This window comes from Bubalus bubalis, chromosome 2 (genome assembly GCF_019923935.1).
Source record: "Bubalus bubalis isolate 160015118507 breed Murrah chromosome 2, NDDB_SH_1, whole genome shotgun sequence".
Lineage (NCBI taxonomy): Eukaryota > Metazoa > Chordata > Mammalia > Artiodactyla > Bovidae > Bubalus > Bubalus bubalis.
The window spans coordinates 185,954,199-185,967,128 of NC_059158.1; the positions used below are offsets into that span (position 1 = coordinate 185,954,199).

The 12,930-nt window shown below is 56.9% G+C and overlaps 1 protein-coding gene across 3 annotated transcripts in view; it reads right to left on the reverse strand.

Moving 5' to 3' along the window:
- Nucleotides 1-12,930, reverse strand: part of PAX7 (paired box 7) — a 106,888-nt gene that overhangs the window by 46,186 nt on the left and 47,772 nt on the right. For all 3 annotated transcript variants that reach the window (XM_044938198.2, XM_006054284.4, XM_006054286.4), the window contains exon 5: nucleotides 5,168-5,367. In XM_044938198.2, the coding sequence (XP_044794133.1) occupies nucleotides 5,168-5,367 (200 nt within the window). The remainder of the gene's footprint in view (nucleotides 1-5,167; nucleotides 5,368-12,930) is intronic.

Below are 12,930 nucleotides of genomic sequence, written 5' to 3' on the forward strand. Positions count from 1 at the left end.
CCCTTCTCCAGGGGATCTTCCTGACCCAGGGATTGAACCCATGTCTCCTGCCTTGGCAGGTGGATTCCTTACCACTGTGCCAACTGGGAGGCCCCTGAGAGTGATATGCATGTTTATTTTAAAATACACTGATTGTATTTTTTTTAAGTAAAGGAAAACATAGATATGCAAAAGTGGCCCAAATCCTGAAGACGGTGGAGAACGGTTTATGTTTGGGACGCTCTGCTGTGGTTTTGTTTGTTCAGCGAGGGTCATCTGCAGATAAAGAGGACTCAGCTAAGGTGGGAACGCTCTCCCGCCTTCTCTCCTTGGCCGCCTCGCTCCTGCTTTCCTTACTTCCCTCCTTCCCATCTCCAGCAGCTCCCGGGACTCCCTCTGCGTCAAGCAGGACAGGAAGGACAGGGGGTGAGCAGGACACGGTCCTGGCCCTCAAGCTGCCCTTGGCCTGGCCACATGACAGACACGTCAAAGGACAGCTGCTCTTCAGTACAGTCAGCTTAGACGGGCTGGTGTGCGAGGTGCCATGAGGAGGGGCTTCCAACTCCTCCCAGAACCCAGGAGGGCTTCCTGGAGGAGAGGACATGCCTTTTGCTTTCTCTCTCTCTCCTCTTCTTCCTCACTGTCCTATTTCCGCGGGGTTGCCCCCAGCCCAGCGGGCATCTCCATCCTCACAAAGTGTAATGCAGCACAAGAGTAGGGGCTCTGGAGTCTGATCAGTTGCCTGAATTTGAATCCTGCCTCTGACTCGTAGCTAAGATGGGCAAATTCTGTTATTCCTCTGAGCCTCACTTTCTTTGTTGCTAATAGGCTCAGTTTTAAAGAATCTGCCTGCCAGTGCAGAAGCCACAGGAGACTCGGGTTTGACCCCTGGGTTGGGAAGATCCCCTGGAGGAAGGCACAGCAACCCACTCCAGTGTGCTTGCCTGGAGAATCCCCATGGACACAGGAGACTGGTGGGCTACGGTCCGTAGGGTTGCAGAGAGTCAGACACAGCTGAGCGACCGAGCGCATGCACAAATGAGAGCCCCTACCTTCTCGGTGGTTCTGGACCTCAAGGCAGCTAACACAGGCAATGTGCTTATTTAGAACAGCATCTCCGACACTTATTTTGCTGGAAAGCCTCCGACGTCTGAACTGGAAGGGCTCTTAGCCAGTACGGACTGCAAGCTTCCTATTTATAGGTGGAGAAATGGAGGCTCCCAGAGGGACAGTGGTGGACCCAGATCCCCACCCAGAATCTTTGATCAGGATTGAGTTGTTTGAAAACAGAGGCTGAGTTTTATTACTCCTTCTTGGTCCTTCTCTCCACATCCTGCCCTGGGAGCAGGACGCTATAAGAAGAGTCTGATGACTGAGTTGAACATCTCATCTGGCCCTTCTTCCAATGCAGCCCCGAGGAAAGGAACACAGACAGACTAGGGCTTGGGTCCCAGGACAGCCGCTTATTACCTGTGTCTTTAGGAATTCGCTTCTGCTAGTGAAAGGTCAGGTTTCTCATTTGTAAAATGGAGAGACTGAATGTCCCTGCCTCTTAGGATCACGGTAAGGATGATGAAGACAACGCACATAGGGCGTTGAGCGGTGTGCCTGGCACACGAGAAAGGCATCATGAATGTCATCCGGTGTAACGAAAAGATTCAGTTTAAGTTATTAATTACAGAGTCCCTCCAGTGCCTCCCAAATGGGATTCGGTTCAGAGCTCCCGCCCGCCCGCCCCCAAGCAAACAGCAGGGCTCCAAACTGGGACCAGATGAGCTGCACGCAGCCCTGGTCCCTGGATGCTGCTCATCTGGAGGACGGGATATTCTCCCAGGCCTTGTGGGAGACACCTGGGCTGGCCTTGGGGCCTCTCAGCTCTCAGCCTCTGTTTCTAGAAGAGACACGCAGACTTCAGAATCTCGGAGCTCAGGACGAATCAGACTTGTTTACCTGCAAGGAAGATGTCTGCGAGGTGGGGGTCGGGCCCTCAGATGTTTAGAAATGAAGACTCCTCTGGGAAAGGAGTCACCGGTCACCAGGCACGTGTCCTGCCTCATGTGCCTTCCCCACCCTTCCCGGTGGCGGGGCTTCCTGCAGACTGAGATGGGCATCTCCGCCCAACACTGGGGGTACCATATAACCCCACACAGTGCCCCGTGGGCTTCCGAGGGAGGCGCCTGACCCTCTGCTGGGGGGCAGGGCTGGAGGGGAGGCAGAAGGGGTGACACACGAGGGCCGGGGCCCTGCCCGACCTGTGCCTACCAGCTTTCTTGCTGATTTGGACGCCAGCCCTGGGACAGCAGGAATTTCTGTCTGCCGGGTCCCTGGTGCCTAGAACAGCGCCTGGCACACAGGAGGTGCCCAGTATGACTGCTAGATGAATAAGCCTGGAGTTTCGAGGGTGGCCAGCACTGGGCCCACTAAGAATAGGTGACCTTTAATAATCACAGCCCCTACGCAGGGCACTTCCTGACTGTGTGTGAGTCTGTTTCCATGTTATCATGTAGTTCTCAGAACGAAGCAGACCCTGTTATCATCATCTCCGTTTTGCAGAGAAGGAAACCGAGGGCGAGGGAGGAAGTGATGGAGCTGGAATTCACACCAAGGCATCTGAACCACTCTGGCACCTCCCAGTGCCACTGAAATGAGATGACACAGGATTGTCAAATCCTTGAACTATAGGCTCTTAGAATCAGAGGCCAAGACCGCAGAAGTATCCAGCCCTAAAATCTAAGCAGTGCTCAGAGGGCTTCAAGGCCCCTGCCGCCCTGTCCACAGCAGGAACCCTCTCACCGGGGTCTGCCATCCCCTGGACATCGCACTTTGGCTTGAACACTTCTGGTGACAGGGATCTTATCACCTCCCAAGGCAGCTCTGACTGTCAGTAAGTCAGGATCCTAGAACTTTAAGGAGCCCTCATGCTCATTTAGTTTGGCCCCTTTATTTATGGATGAGAGATTAAGTATCAGGAGAGGAAACTGATCTGTCAAGGGTGATACAGCTCATCAGAGGCAGAAACCAGTGGGAACCCAACCTGTGGCTCCTGGTCTCCCCCTCCCCAGCCCTGCTCCAGGGCCTTGCAGAGCAACTGCGTCCTCCAAGCCTTCTCTTCTCCAGGCCAAATGCTCTATTATTCCTGTCTTGATTTGGGGGCGGGGGGGGCGGGGGCGTGGTCAGTCTTTGTTCATTCTTTAAAACTCAACGTGTATCGATCCCTTTTTTGCTGGGATCAGGCCCAGTTCTCAGGCCACGAGTGGGGCGAGAGCCAGCCCCGCCCTGGAGCACTGAGGGTCTGCGAGGGGAGCAGCACGTGAAGCTTGGCTGCCTTGGCCCCCGCGCCGGGGATGTGCCTGGGTTCTGCTGCTCCCCCTGTTCTCAGCCCCTCCTCACCCTCGGACCTTGAGTGACACCTGTTTCTGAGTCCCCTAGGCCAATAAAAGCACTGCCCTGACAGCCAGGACGTTTTACAAGGAGCAGTCAGGCTTCAAGGTGGTGGGAAGCAGCCTTGGCCGCCAGACGCGGGAATGAGAAAGCACCCAGGAATGTGCCCAGGAGAACAGCTGCAGGGGGATCAGAGGAGGAGGAGGGAGGCCCGGCCGGCAGCTCGGGTGTCACCCCGAGGGGAGGGGGCTGGGACGAGCCGAGCTGGCTGCGGCTGCCCATCCGCGCCCCCTGGGGTCTCCCTGCGTGGCGGCCCAGGGCCTCCCACTCAGGGAGGGGTGGGGTGGGCAGAGGGAGGTATGCTGGTCCCCAAAGCGCTCAAATGCCCCTTTGCTTCTAGCACTTTACTGCTTTCAAATGCCAGGCTCGGAGTCCGTTTCTCCTTCCCAGATGGAAAGAGCCTGGGCTTGGCACCCACAGGCCTGAGCTCTGTGCACACATCCCCAATGCCATATCACTGCTCAGTCTCTGTGCCTGTGATGAGTGACCATCCTGGCCTGACAAAGGGGTCTGAGGTTCCCTGGGGTCCCGTGGGAGGAGCCTCCCAGCAGCTGCCCCAAGGCAGATGCCCAACAGAAGCTCTCGGATCCCTCTTGGATAAGACAGAAGAGCCCCCAGCGAGCAGCTGGGGGCAGCCCCTCGGCAGACTCAGCTCCCCATTCATGGAGGGGCCAGGCCAAGACGGGCTCCCACAGGAGCTGTTCATCAGCCCCCCCTTCCTCCTTCGCCCCTCCCCGCCCCCGACCCAGCCAGGCCCCCAGAGACTCTGCCTTAGAGAACTACAGACATCGTGCAATCTGAGAACTCAGCTCAGGGAGAGGAGGTGGGTCCTTCCCCCATCCCCACTGCAGGCCTTGAACCCTAGACAGACACGGCTCTTCCTGTGCCCCACCTTCCGCAGGTGCACCGATCGGGCACCAGGCACTTTGCAGGTGTGGATGTCCACAGGGTGTTCAAAGTCTGCTCACCCTTCCCCGGATGCTTCTAACTGTCCAGGAATACGCGCCCAGGCAGCTTGCATGCTTCCCATAACAGAAAACTCATTACCCATCCTAGGAAGCTAGGTCTCTTCTGGAAAGTTTTGTCCTGAATCTTTCCTCCCCTCCTCAGAGATTTGGAAGTGTTTCTATTTCCTGAGCTCCCTCTCTTGTGGCTGAACTCATGTCCTTCTTTCCTCCATCCCTTGCCCTTTCCTCCTCTCTCTCCATCCCTCCTTCCTTCATCTTCCTGAAGTTCTTGTCGGCAGGAGGAGGGAGGCATTCCAAGTCCTCACAGCCCCTCCTGGCTTCCCTGGGGCTGTCCGAGGATTGGTTAGTCAATCGATTAACATTTGCTGCTCATTTACTCTGTACCAAGTGCTGGGGGCATTACTTGTCTACACAGCCCCTGGACCACTTGCCACAAAATCCCCACTCCTACTCCAGGGGGCCCACTAAACCCCCCGACCCTGGCCACCCCCTCTCTCAATCCCGGTCTCCAGATGACTTGTGTGCTATGGTGCGTGCTTAGTCACTTCAGTTGTGTCTGACTCTCTGTGACCCCATGGACTGTAGCCCACCAGGCTCCTCTGTCCATGGGATTCCCCAGGCCAGAATACAGGAGTGGGTTGCCATTGCCTCCTCCAGGGATCTTCCCCACCCAGGGATCGAACCCACGTCTCCTGCACTGCAGGCGGGTTCTTTCCCACAGAGCCGCCGGGGAAGCCCCTCCAGACGACGCCCGCAGCGCAAAGCCTGGTGCCCCTCACCTGCACGCGCGCCTCGGTCAGCTTGGTCCTCTGCGCCAGCTCCTCTCGGGTGTAGATGTCTGGGTAGTGGGTCCTCTCGAAGGCCTTCTCCAGCTCCTCCAGCTGCTCGGCCGTGAATGTGGTCCGACTGCGGCGCTGCTTACGCTTCAGAGGGAGGTCGGGTTCTGACTCCACGTCTGAGCCCTCGTCCAGACGGTTCCCTACGGCCAAGCGAGAGGGCAGGAGAGGGCGGGGGCCCAGTGAGACGGACGGGAGCTGTGTGCCCACCTCCATGCCTCCACGGCACTGAGGGTCAGATCCCTCTGAGTACAGGAAGGACGTCCCTCACGGCGCTGTTTATCAGAGCGAAGACTGGGACGCAACCTCCCTGCCCACCCTAGGGGACTGGTTAAATACCTTATGGTCCAGCCATTAAAAAAAAAACAAAACCCTGTAGTTGGGCATTTAGGTTCTTACCACTGACGCGAAAGGATGTTCATGACATAAGACTCGGGGGATGGTTTCATGATGAAGCACATTTGTCAAAATTCCTAGAACTAAATTCTCCCAAAAGGGGAGAATTTTTCCCATTTATTCACTGTACCTCAATCAACATGACTTTTAGAAGAAGACAAGGCACAAACCAGCGTGCAGAACCGAAACCCACTTTTGGAGAAAGCACGTGTAACACATTATGGAACTCTACACTCAACAGGTGAACAAACGCGGACCTTCAGGATGACAGGACTTTTGTTTTCTTTTTGAAATTTGTTTACAGTTTAATATTTTTTAAATGACAATCACTTAGACAAGGATGCGATCGCACTTTGGGAAAACACTGCAGAGACTAAGTAAAGGAGAGCAGGAAGAAAGGAGAGGACCAAGGAAGCGGGCAGACGCTTGTGCCCCGGGCTGGCAGCCAGGGAGTGTGGATTCCAGGCTTGGTTCTCTCCCAGATGCCCTGAACTCTGACCTTGGGTCTCGGTTCCCCCATTCTTCTCTATGAAAGGTTTAGACTCTGTGACTTCCACACCCAGGCCCTTGCTGGGACGTTCCAGGATCACTGAGTGATCTTCCAGGCTGGAGGGGGAGACCCCACCTGGTGATCTTGGTCATGACTATGACTCCCACCCCATCATCCCCAGTGTTTCCACCCTGGAGCCTAGGAGTGGGTGAAGGCCTTTGCTTCCTTTGCAGAGAGAGCTCGGGGGTCTGGGCCCAGCCCGCTTCCTGACTCTTGATGGGCTGTCAGGCCAGGTATCTACTCCTGTTCCATGTCTGGGTGAGGAAGGCTGCAAGAAGGGATTGATCAAGCTCCTCAAGAGTCAGGGCTGAACATACCTTGGGGACTGAACTGACTCTCTGCCCACAAAGCTTGGGCCTCTTGCCCATCCCTGATCTGGCAGAAGGAATGCTAGCAAGGGGCTCGCTGGGGCTCTGAAACTGCACCCTCAGGAGTGCCGGGGGACCTAGAGGGAGCGGGGAGAAGGAGGCTGGTGAGAAGAGGAAACCAAGGACAGGAGGAGAGAGAGCAGGCAGGGACGATCCCCGTCCCCACACCCGCGTCTCCCTCTCCTTGCTTCGCTTTCCTCGCCCTCCTTTTCCATCTCCACCTTCAGTGTTCCTGGAAGTATTCCACGTTTTCTCCTTCCCTCTGCGGGGCACTGACGCAGCACCAGCCGTGTGCCACGCACGGACTACGGACGCAAGCCGTGTTCTGGGAGATAGCCTGAGTCGAGCCTCAGCGTGCGTGTGCCTGCACTAGAGCTGGGAGGAGCTGAGCCACAGAGAAGTAACTGCAGCGCCCACAGTCTCAGCGAGCGTCCAGATCCCACCCAGGCCCTGCTTCCCGGGTTCCCGTCCTGTTCCTACCCAATGGCTTCAAAGGCTGGTGACAGGGACAGGTCGAGGCTCCTCCCACAAGGGACAACCTTCTCCCAACCCTGAAAACAACACAACGCCTAATGCCGCCTCTTAGGTGCGAGTGAAGGTGAAGGAACAGGCCTGCCAGGCCGGGGGGAGAGTGTGTGCAAAGGTCCGGCGCGCCAAAGGGCACGGTGGGTGATGCTGTCGTGGGGTGGCGCCCACGGCTGGCAGGTCTCGGGCAAAGCCCCCTTTCCCCCAGATCACCTCTCCCCCATCCTGCTGACATGGCCATCTTCCCAGGTGGCGCTAGTGGTAAAGAACCCTCCTGCCGATGCAGGAGACATAAGAGACTTGGGTTCGATCCCTGGGTCAGGAAGATCCCCTGGACGAGGAAATGGCACCCCACTCCAGCATTCTTGCCTGGAGAATCCCATGGACTGAGAAGCCTGGTGGGCTAGAGTCCAGGGAGTCACGAAGAGTCGGACAGGACTGAAGGGACTTAGCTAACATGGTCATTGGGAAGTCATCCCTGCTTTTCACTGGCCACCGATGATGATGCCACGCAGCAAGGAACCAACGGCAAGGGAGACGTGCCTTCATTGCTGCCTGTCTCACCCCTAAAGGCAGGGACCTGGGGTGGGTCCAGCCCCTCCCTCTGCCCTCTCCCAGCTGCCCAGCTCCCCATCACCGAGAGGAGGCCTTGACGGGCACAGCTGGCATCTGGGGTGCTTTCCCCAGCATGGCTGGGGCTCAGAGCCAAATACAACTAATCCCAAGGATTCATTTCCTGAAACTCACTGCATAGCTTCAGTTTTCTGACGTTGACAAGGACAGAGGGCCCTTGGGGCCTCAGAAGGAGGAAGCAGAGGTTGGCAGGAAGGGAGGCCTGCCCACAGACAGGGAATGGGACAACCGGCTCTGTCCTCTCCTGGGGACTTTGGGCTCGGACAGCAGCTGAGGTGAGGAGCAGGGTTGCCCGGGGCAACGCCTATGGGCAGAGATTGAACTCAGAGCTGTGAAGTCAGACTGGGGAGGAGAGGCGACCCCCAGTCTGATGGCGGAGGCACAGCCCTATCCTGGGAGAATCTCCAGCCTGATTAAGTCTCAGTTCAGTTTAAAGCAGTGCCATCCAACACAACTTTTCTGTGATGATGGAAATGTTCCAGGTCTGTGCTGTTCCATATGGCAGTATCAGCCACCTGTGGTTCTGAGCTCTTGAAATGTGTCTAGCACAAGATCTGAGTTTTTCATGTTATTTCAATTTTTCTGCAAACTTGCATCGCCACACAGGGCTGGTGGCCACCCAAAACGACAGAATGTCTTTAGCACCATTGGTCTCTCTTTTTAACAAGGAGAGGACAGGCTTCAAGTTCTTTCTGCCCACACTCGTCTCTGGTAGAGTTTAATGACCTCGTTTGTTTTTAGGATACTCGTTTGTATGGGTCCCAGCTGTCTGTGGGCTTCCCAGGTGGCGCCAGTGGTAAAGAACCTGCCCACCACTGCAGGAGACACAAGAGAGGCAGGCTCCATCCCTGGGTGGGGAAGATCCCCTGGAGGAGGGGATGGCAACCCGCCCCAGTGTTCTTGCCTGGAGAATCCCATGGACAGAGGAGCCTGGTGGGCTATGGTCCATGGGGTCGCAAAGAGTCAGACACGACTGAAGAGACTTTGCACGCACACACCTGTTTATAGGATGTGATACGTGTATTCCCTTTACAAGAAGATCAGTTTCCTTGAATTTGGTTTTTAAAGATAACTTTGTACCGAGAAGAATATTCCTTAATAATAGGGCAGGCTGGAATCAAAGTCATGCACGCAATCAGCAAATGACCAATGCGGGATAGGTTCAAGGTGCTTCTGATACCAGACCTTGCCCAGCCTCAGAGCCTTGCCATCCCAATGACTTCGGGCTTTCTAGGTGTCTCATGGAATTCTGCATTTCTTTCTCCCGTCTCCCTGTCCTTCCTGCTCCTTATTCAGCATGGATCTGGGAACTCCACGGGCCCAGACACACCTGGGTGGACACCTAGGCCTGGAAAGGCGGAGAGGCCCCTACAGGTCTCTGTTGGCTGAGAAGACCTAGGGGCTTCCTGGAGCTCCAGGGGTTAGGACTCCATGCTTCCACTGCAGGGGGTGCGGGTTCAATCCCTGGTCAGGGAACTAAGATCCCACACGGGCAAAATAAGTAAATAAAAAGGAAACAAGCAAAAATACCCACTTTAAAAAAGAGAAAAGAATGGAGGGTCACATTAGGAGGCTGGTGGCTGCCATAACAACCTTCTGGATGCTGAGCGGGGAGAGCGAGGCCGGGAGACGCAGCGAGAGCTCTAGAGAGCGGGGCTGGGGCCTGTGACTTGGGCCCTGGAAGGGATCTCCCACCTCCTCTTGGCCCTTCCCAGGGGAAGAATCTCCCACCCCATGTCAGGTCTGTCTCCTTCTTCCATGCGCCAGCCTCATGCAGACCTAGGACGCGGGCACTGTTAGCTCTTTTACAAACAGGGAAATGGAGCTCAGAGGTTCAGTAACTCGAGAGAGGCCGCACCACCAGCGTGCCACACTCATTCCTGGAGAGGGGTGGGGAGGAGGACACACTGGGAGGGGGTCTGCAGGCCCCCGGGGCCGCTCTGGTCTGGTCCAGAGTCCTTTCCTGGGAGGCCTGACACCTGGATTGTGAGGTCTGTCTCCGCCCTTGCTGCATGGCGTTGGCCCCGTTGCCTCCCCTCTCTGGACCTCCACTGTCTCAAGGTAAAAATGAGGACAGTGATACATCCTTGCATTCCTCACTGGATGCTTTGAGAGCAGAATGAAATAACGACTTTCAGAGGAAGCTGGAGCCTGTAAAGGGCACATGAAGGATTGCTATTATTACTGTTAATTACTGATGATGATGTCATGACGATGATGATAGAGAAAAAGGAGCCTCAGGGCACTGCTGCTCACCCAGCAGGGCCCACAGGGTCAAGTCCTCCCCTGGCGAGCCTTCCTGGGCCCACCCAGGCCAGGCTGGCTTCTCCACTCATCCTCGGAGCCCTCAGAGCTCCTTGGAGACAGCAGGCTGGCCTGTGTCTGGGGCTCTAGGTCCCACTGGACCGAGAGGAGGGACACAAAGAACTCAGATGCCACCATTTTGCCTTGGTTCCCCGTATGCTGCCCCTCCTCACCCCCACCCCTGGGAACCCTTGAGCCTCTGAGTTAAATTAATCAAAAGGATTAGGTGGGCTTGGCCACAGAGAGGCCCTGCTGGCTGGAGCTGAGTCCTCCACGCACTGAAAGCCTCTGGGTGCAGACTGGGCCGCCAGCACGGGGACGGGGACACGTGGGAAGCACGGGCATGGGCTTGCATCCATTACAGAGGCTGGATTTGGGGGGCGGGCTGCAGGGGAGCGGTCTCCCAGGCAGCTGCAGCTCTTCCTCTCTGGCTCTGAAGCAGCTGTGGGTGGAAAGGCCCCACAGTGGGCGGGACAGAGCCTGAACGGGTCTGGAGATGACTCCAGGGGAGGAATATCATGAGGGACCCTCTCTCTGGGTTCCCAGATCCTGTCTCACTTAGGGAGGTGGGGAGTCCAATACAGTTCCTCCCTTGGAGCCCTCCCAATCTTAGGAGGGTGAAACAGCCTCTGTCTCAGGAAACTCCCGATCGGATGGAGGAGGCATCACCCCTGCACTAGGAACTTCCCAGTCTGATGGAGGAACACTACTTCCAGATGAGCTGGGGCCAAGACTGTCGTAAAACAGGGAGACAGCTCCGTGTGATTTGAGAGCAGCCTGAGGACAGAAAAAGAGAGGAGAGGCTTCAACAGGTCTGCTCCGGCCAGAGTCCAGCCCAGGCCGGGCTGATGCAAGTGGCCAGAAAACCACTGGGGGCAGCCCTCTGGTTCTCGACCCCAGCCTCTGCCCCTCCTCCGAAGCTCCCTGGCTTTCACAACCACTGATCGGGAAGGCCTCCGTTATGCCAGTGAGGCCCCACCACCCTTGGGCCTGCCCACACGTCCAGATTCACCCCCCGCTCCCTGTCCAGCTCCCAGCTTCCTAAACGACCCAGCCAGGCTGCCCCACGCCTCCCTGCCTTTGAATTCCAGCCCCCTCTGCTCGCAACGCCTCGCCCTTCGTTGGCGCACTCCTGCTCGTCCGGCAGAACCCAGCTGGCGGGTGCCCTCCCCCTGCAAGTCTTTCTGGGTCCATGCAGACCAGGCTGGTTTCACTCGCGTCTCATCCTGGAGCTCTCAGAGCTCCCCAGGAGACATCAAGCTGGGCGGTCCCTGGGTCTCTTGGTCCCGCTGGACCAGGAGAGCGAGGAGCGCAGCAGAGACGGGGCCTGGCACCCAGCAGGGGCCCCGCAAAGCCTTCTGAAATGGATAAGGGTCAGCAGAACCACCACAGAGTCCCTTTCACACTGACACTGGAGCAGTCAGAACTCTCCCCTTCCGCACGCACTCCACAGTTTACAGGCCCTTTCAATGTTCCAACACGATCTCTCCCGACAGGGGGTCAAGTAGGCGGGATTAGCCCCATTTTACAGATGGTGGGTGGAATCAAGGTCACTGAAGCCGGGAAGACCACCCAGGACTCAGGACTCCCAGCTGAGTGGAAGCCAACTTTGCTATAATTCCCAGGTGATGGAGAATTCCATTTTGGATCATGAAAGCTAAAGCAGCTTCTGCTGCATCCTACCCCGACCTTCAAACTTTCTCTGTTCTCCTGTTTGCCAAAGGAAAAGTCTGGAAACAGGATGGTCACAATTTCGGGACCTACCCACCTCTCAGAATGCAGGAGGGACCTGGCCACCTCCAAACCAAATCCTTTTCATCCCAGATCTGCGGAAGGCAGCAGGGAGACCCTGAGACTTGGGGTCCTCATCTCAGCTGCCCCCAACTCAGAGACGCCTTCCCATTCCACTCCGGAGCCCCCACCCCCACCTGCGCAGCCTCCCAGCCCAACCTTTATTACAGTTTAACATAGGCCGGCCCGGAGCCGCGGCAGAGAAATGAATCACATAATAGCTGATATGCGTTTTAATCGAGTAATTCGGGCAGAGCCGAGAGCCGGCGAGTGCGGGCTGGGTGTCCCTGAATACCAAGCAGGCCTGGGCGCAGGCCTCGGAAAATGGAAAAGTCATTTACAGCTCAGCTGGGGGCCGGCGAGCAGGGGCCGCGGCGGGCGTCCTCCCGGTCCCTCCGCGCGAACTGCTCAGCTGTGACCAGCACATGGCGTGTGCAGCTCCTAGGGTCCCTCTGTGGGGTCCAGGCCAGGCCGCTCACAAGGGGCCGGGGGACCGGGGGTGGATGGAGAGGCAGGGATCGGACCCCAAGTTACGCCTCCCTGGAAACGACCCCCCCGTCCACCTCCCCTGCCCACACTGCTCTGGGGTACCCGTCTCAGCACCACCCAGGCATCCAGACTGCAGACTGTCAGGATCCTTAATAACCCCTTTGCTCTCCCATCACGCCTCCCAGGCAGCCAGCCCAGCACCCAAACTGGGAGATGCAGCATCCTTCTTATCAGCAAGCCCACCCCGACCTCACCGCGGTCCAGCCCCACAGTCTGTCCATCTCTCCCTGGACTCCCACGGTCGTCTCCTGCCCCAGCAACTGCCGGCCTTTGCATAGGCTGTGCCCTCTGCCTGGAGCACCCCCTCATCCTCCTTCTGGCCTGCCCTTTGCAGCAGGCCACCAAAGAGGGGCATTGAAAAGCACAGGCCCCTGACACAGTTTGCCTGGATTCTGTAGACTTCACGTGTGTAAATATGGATAATAATGGGAATTCCCTCCCCCTGCCCCAAGAGCTACTTTCTTTGCTCTGCAGTTTCCCACAGCGCGCACCACAGACAGACGTGCTAAATGTTCCTTTTCATTGCCTGTCCTCACCCCCTCCATCATCCTGGTCATCACTCGAGTGCAAGTTCCAAGCAGGTGGGCGTT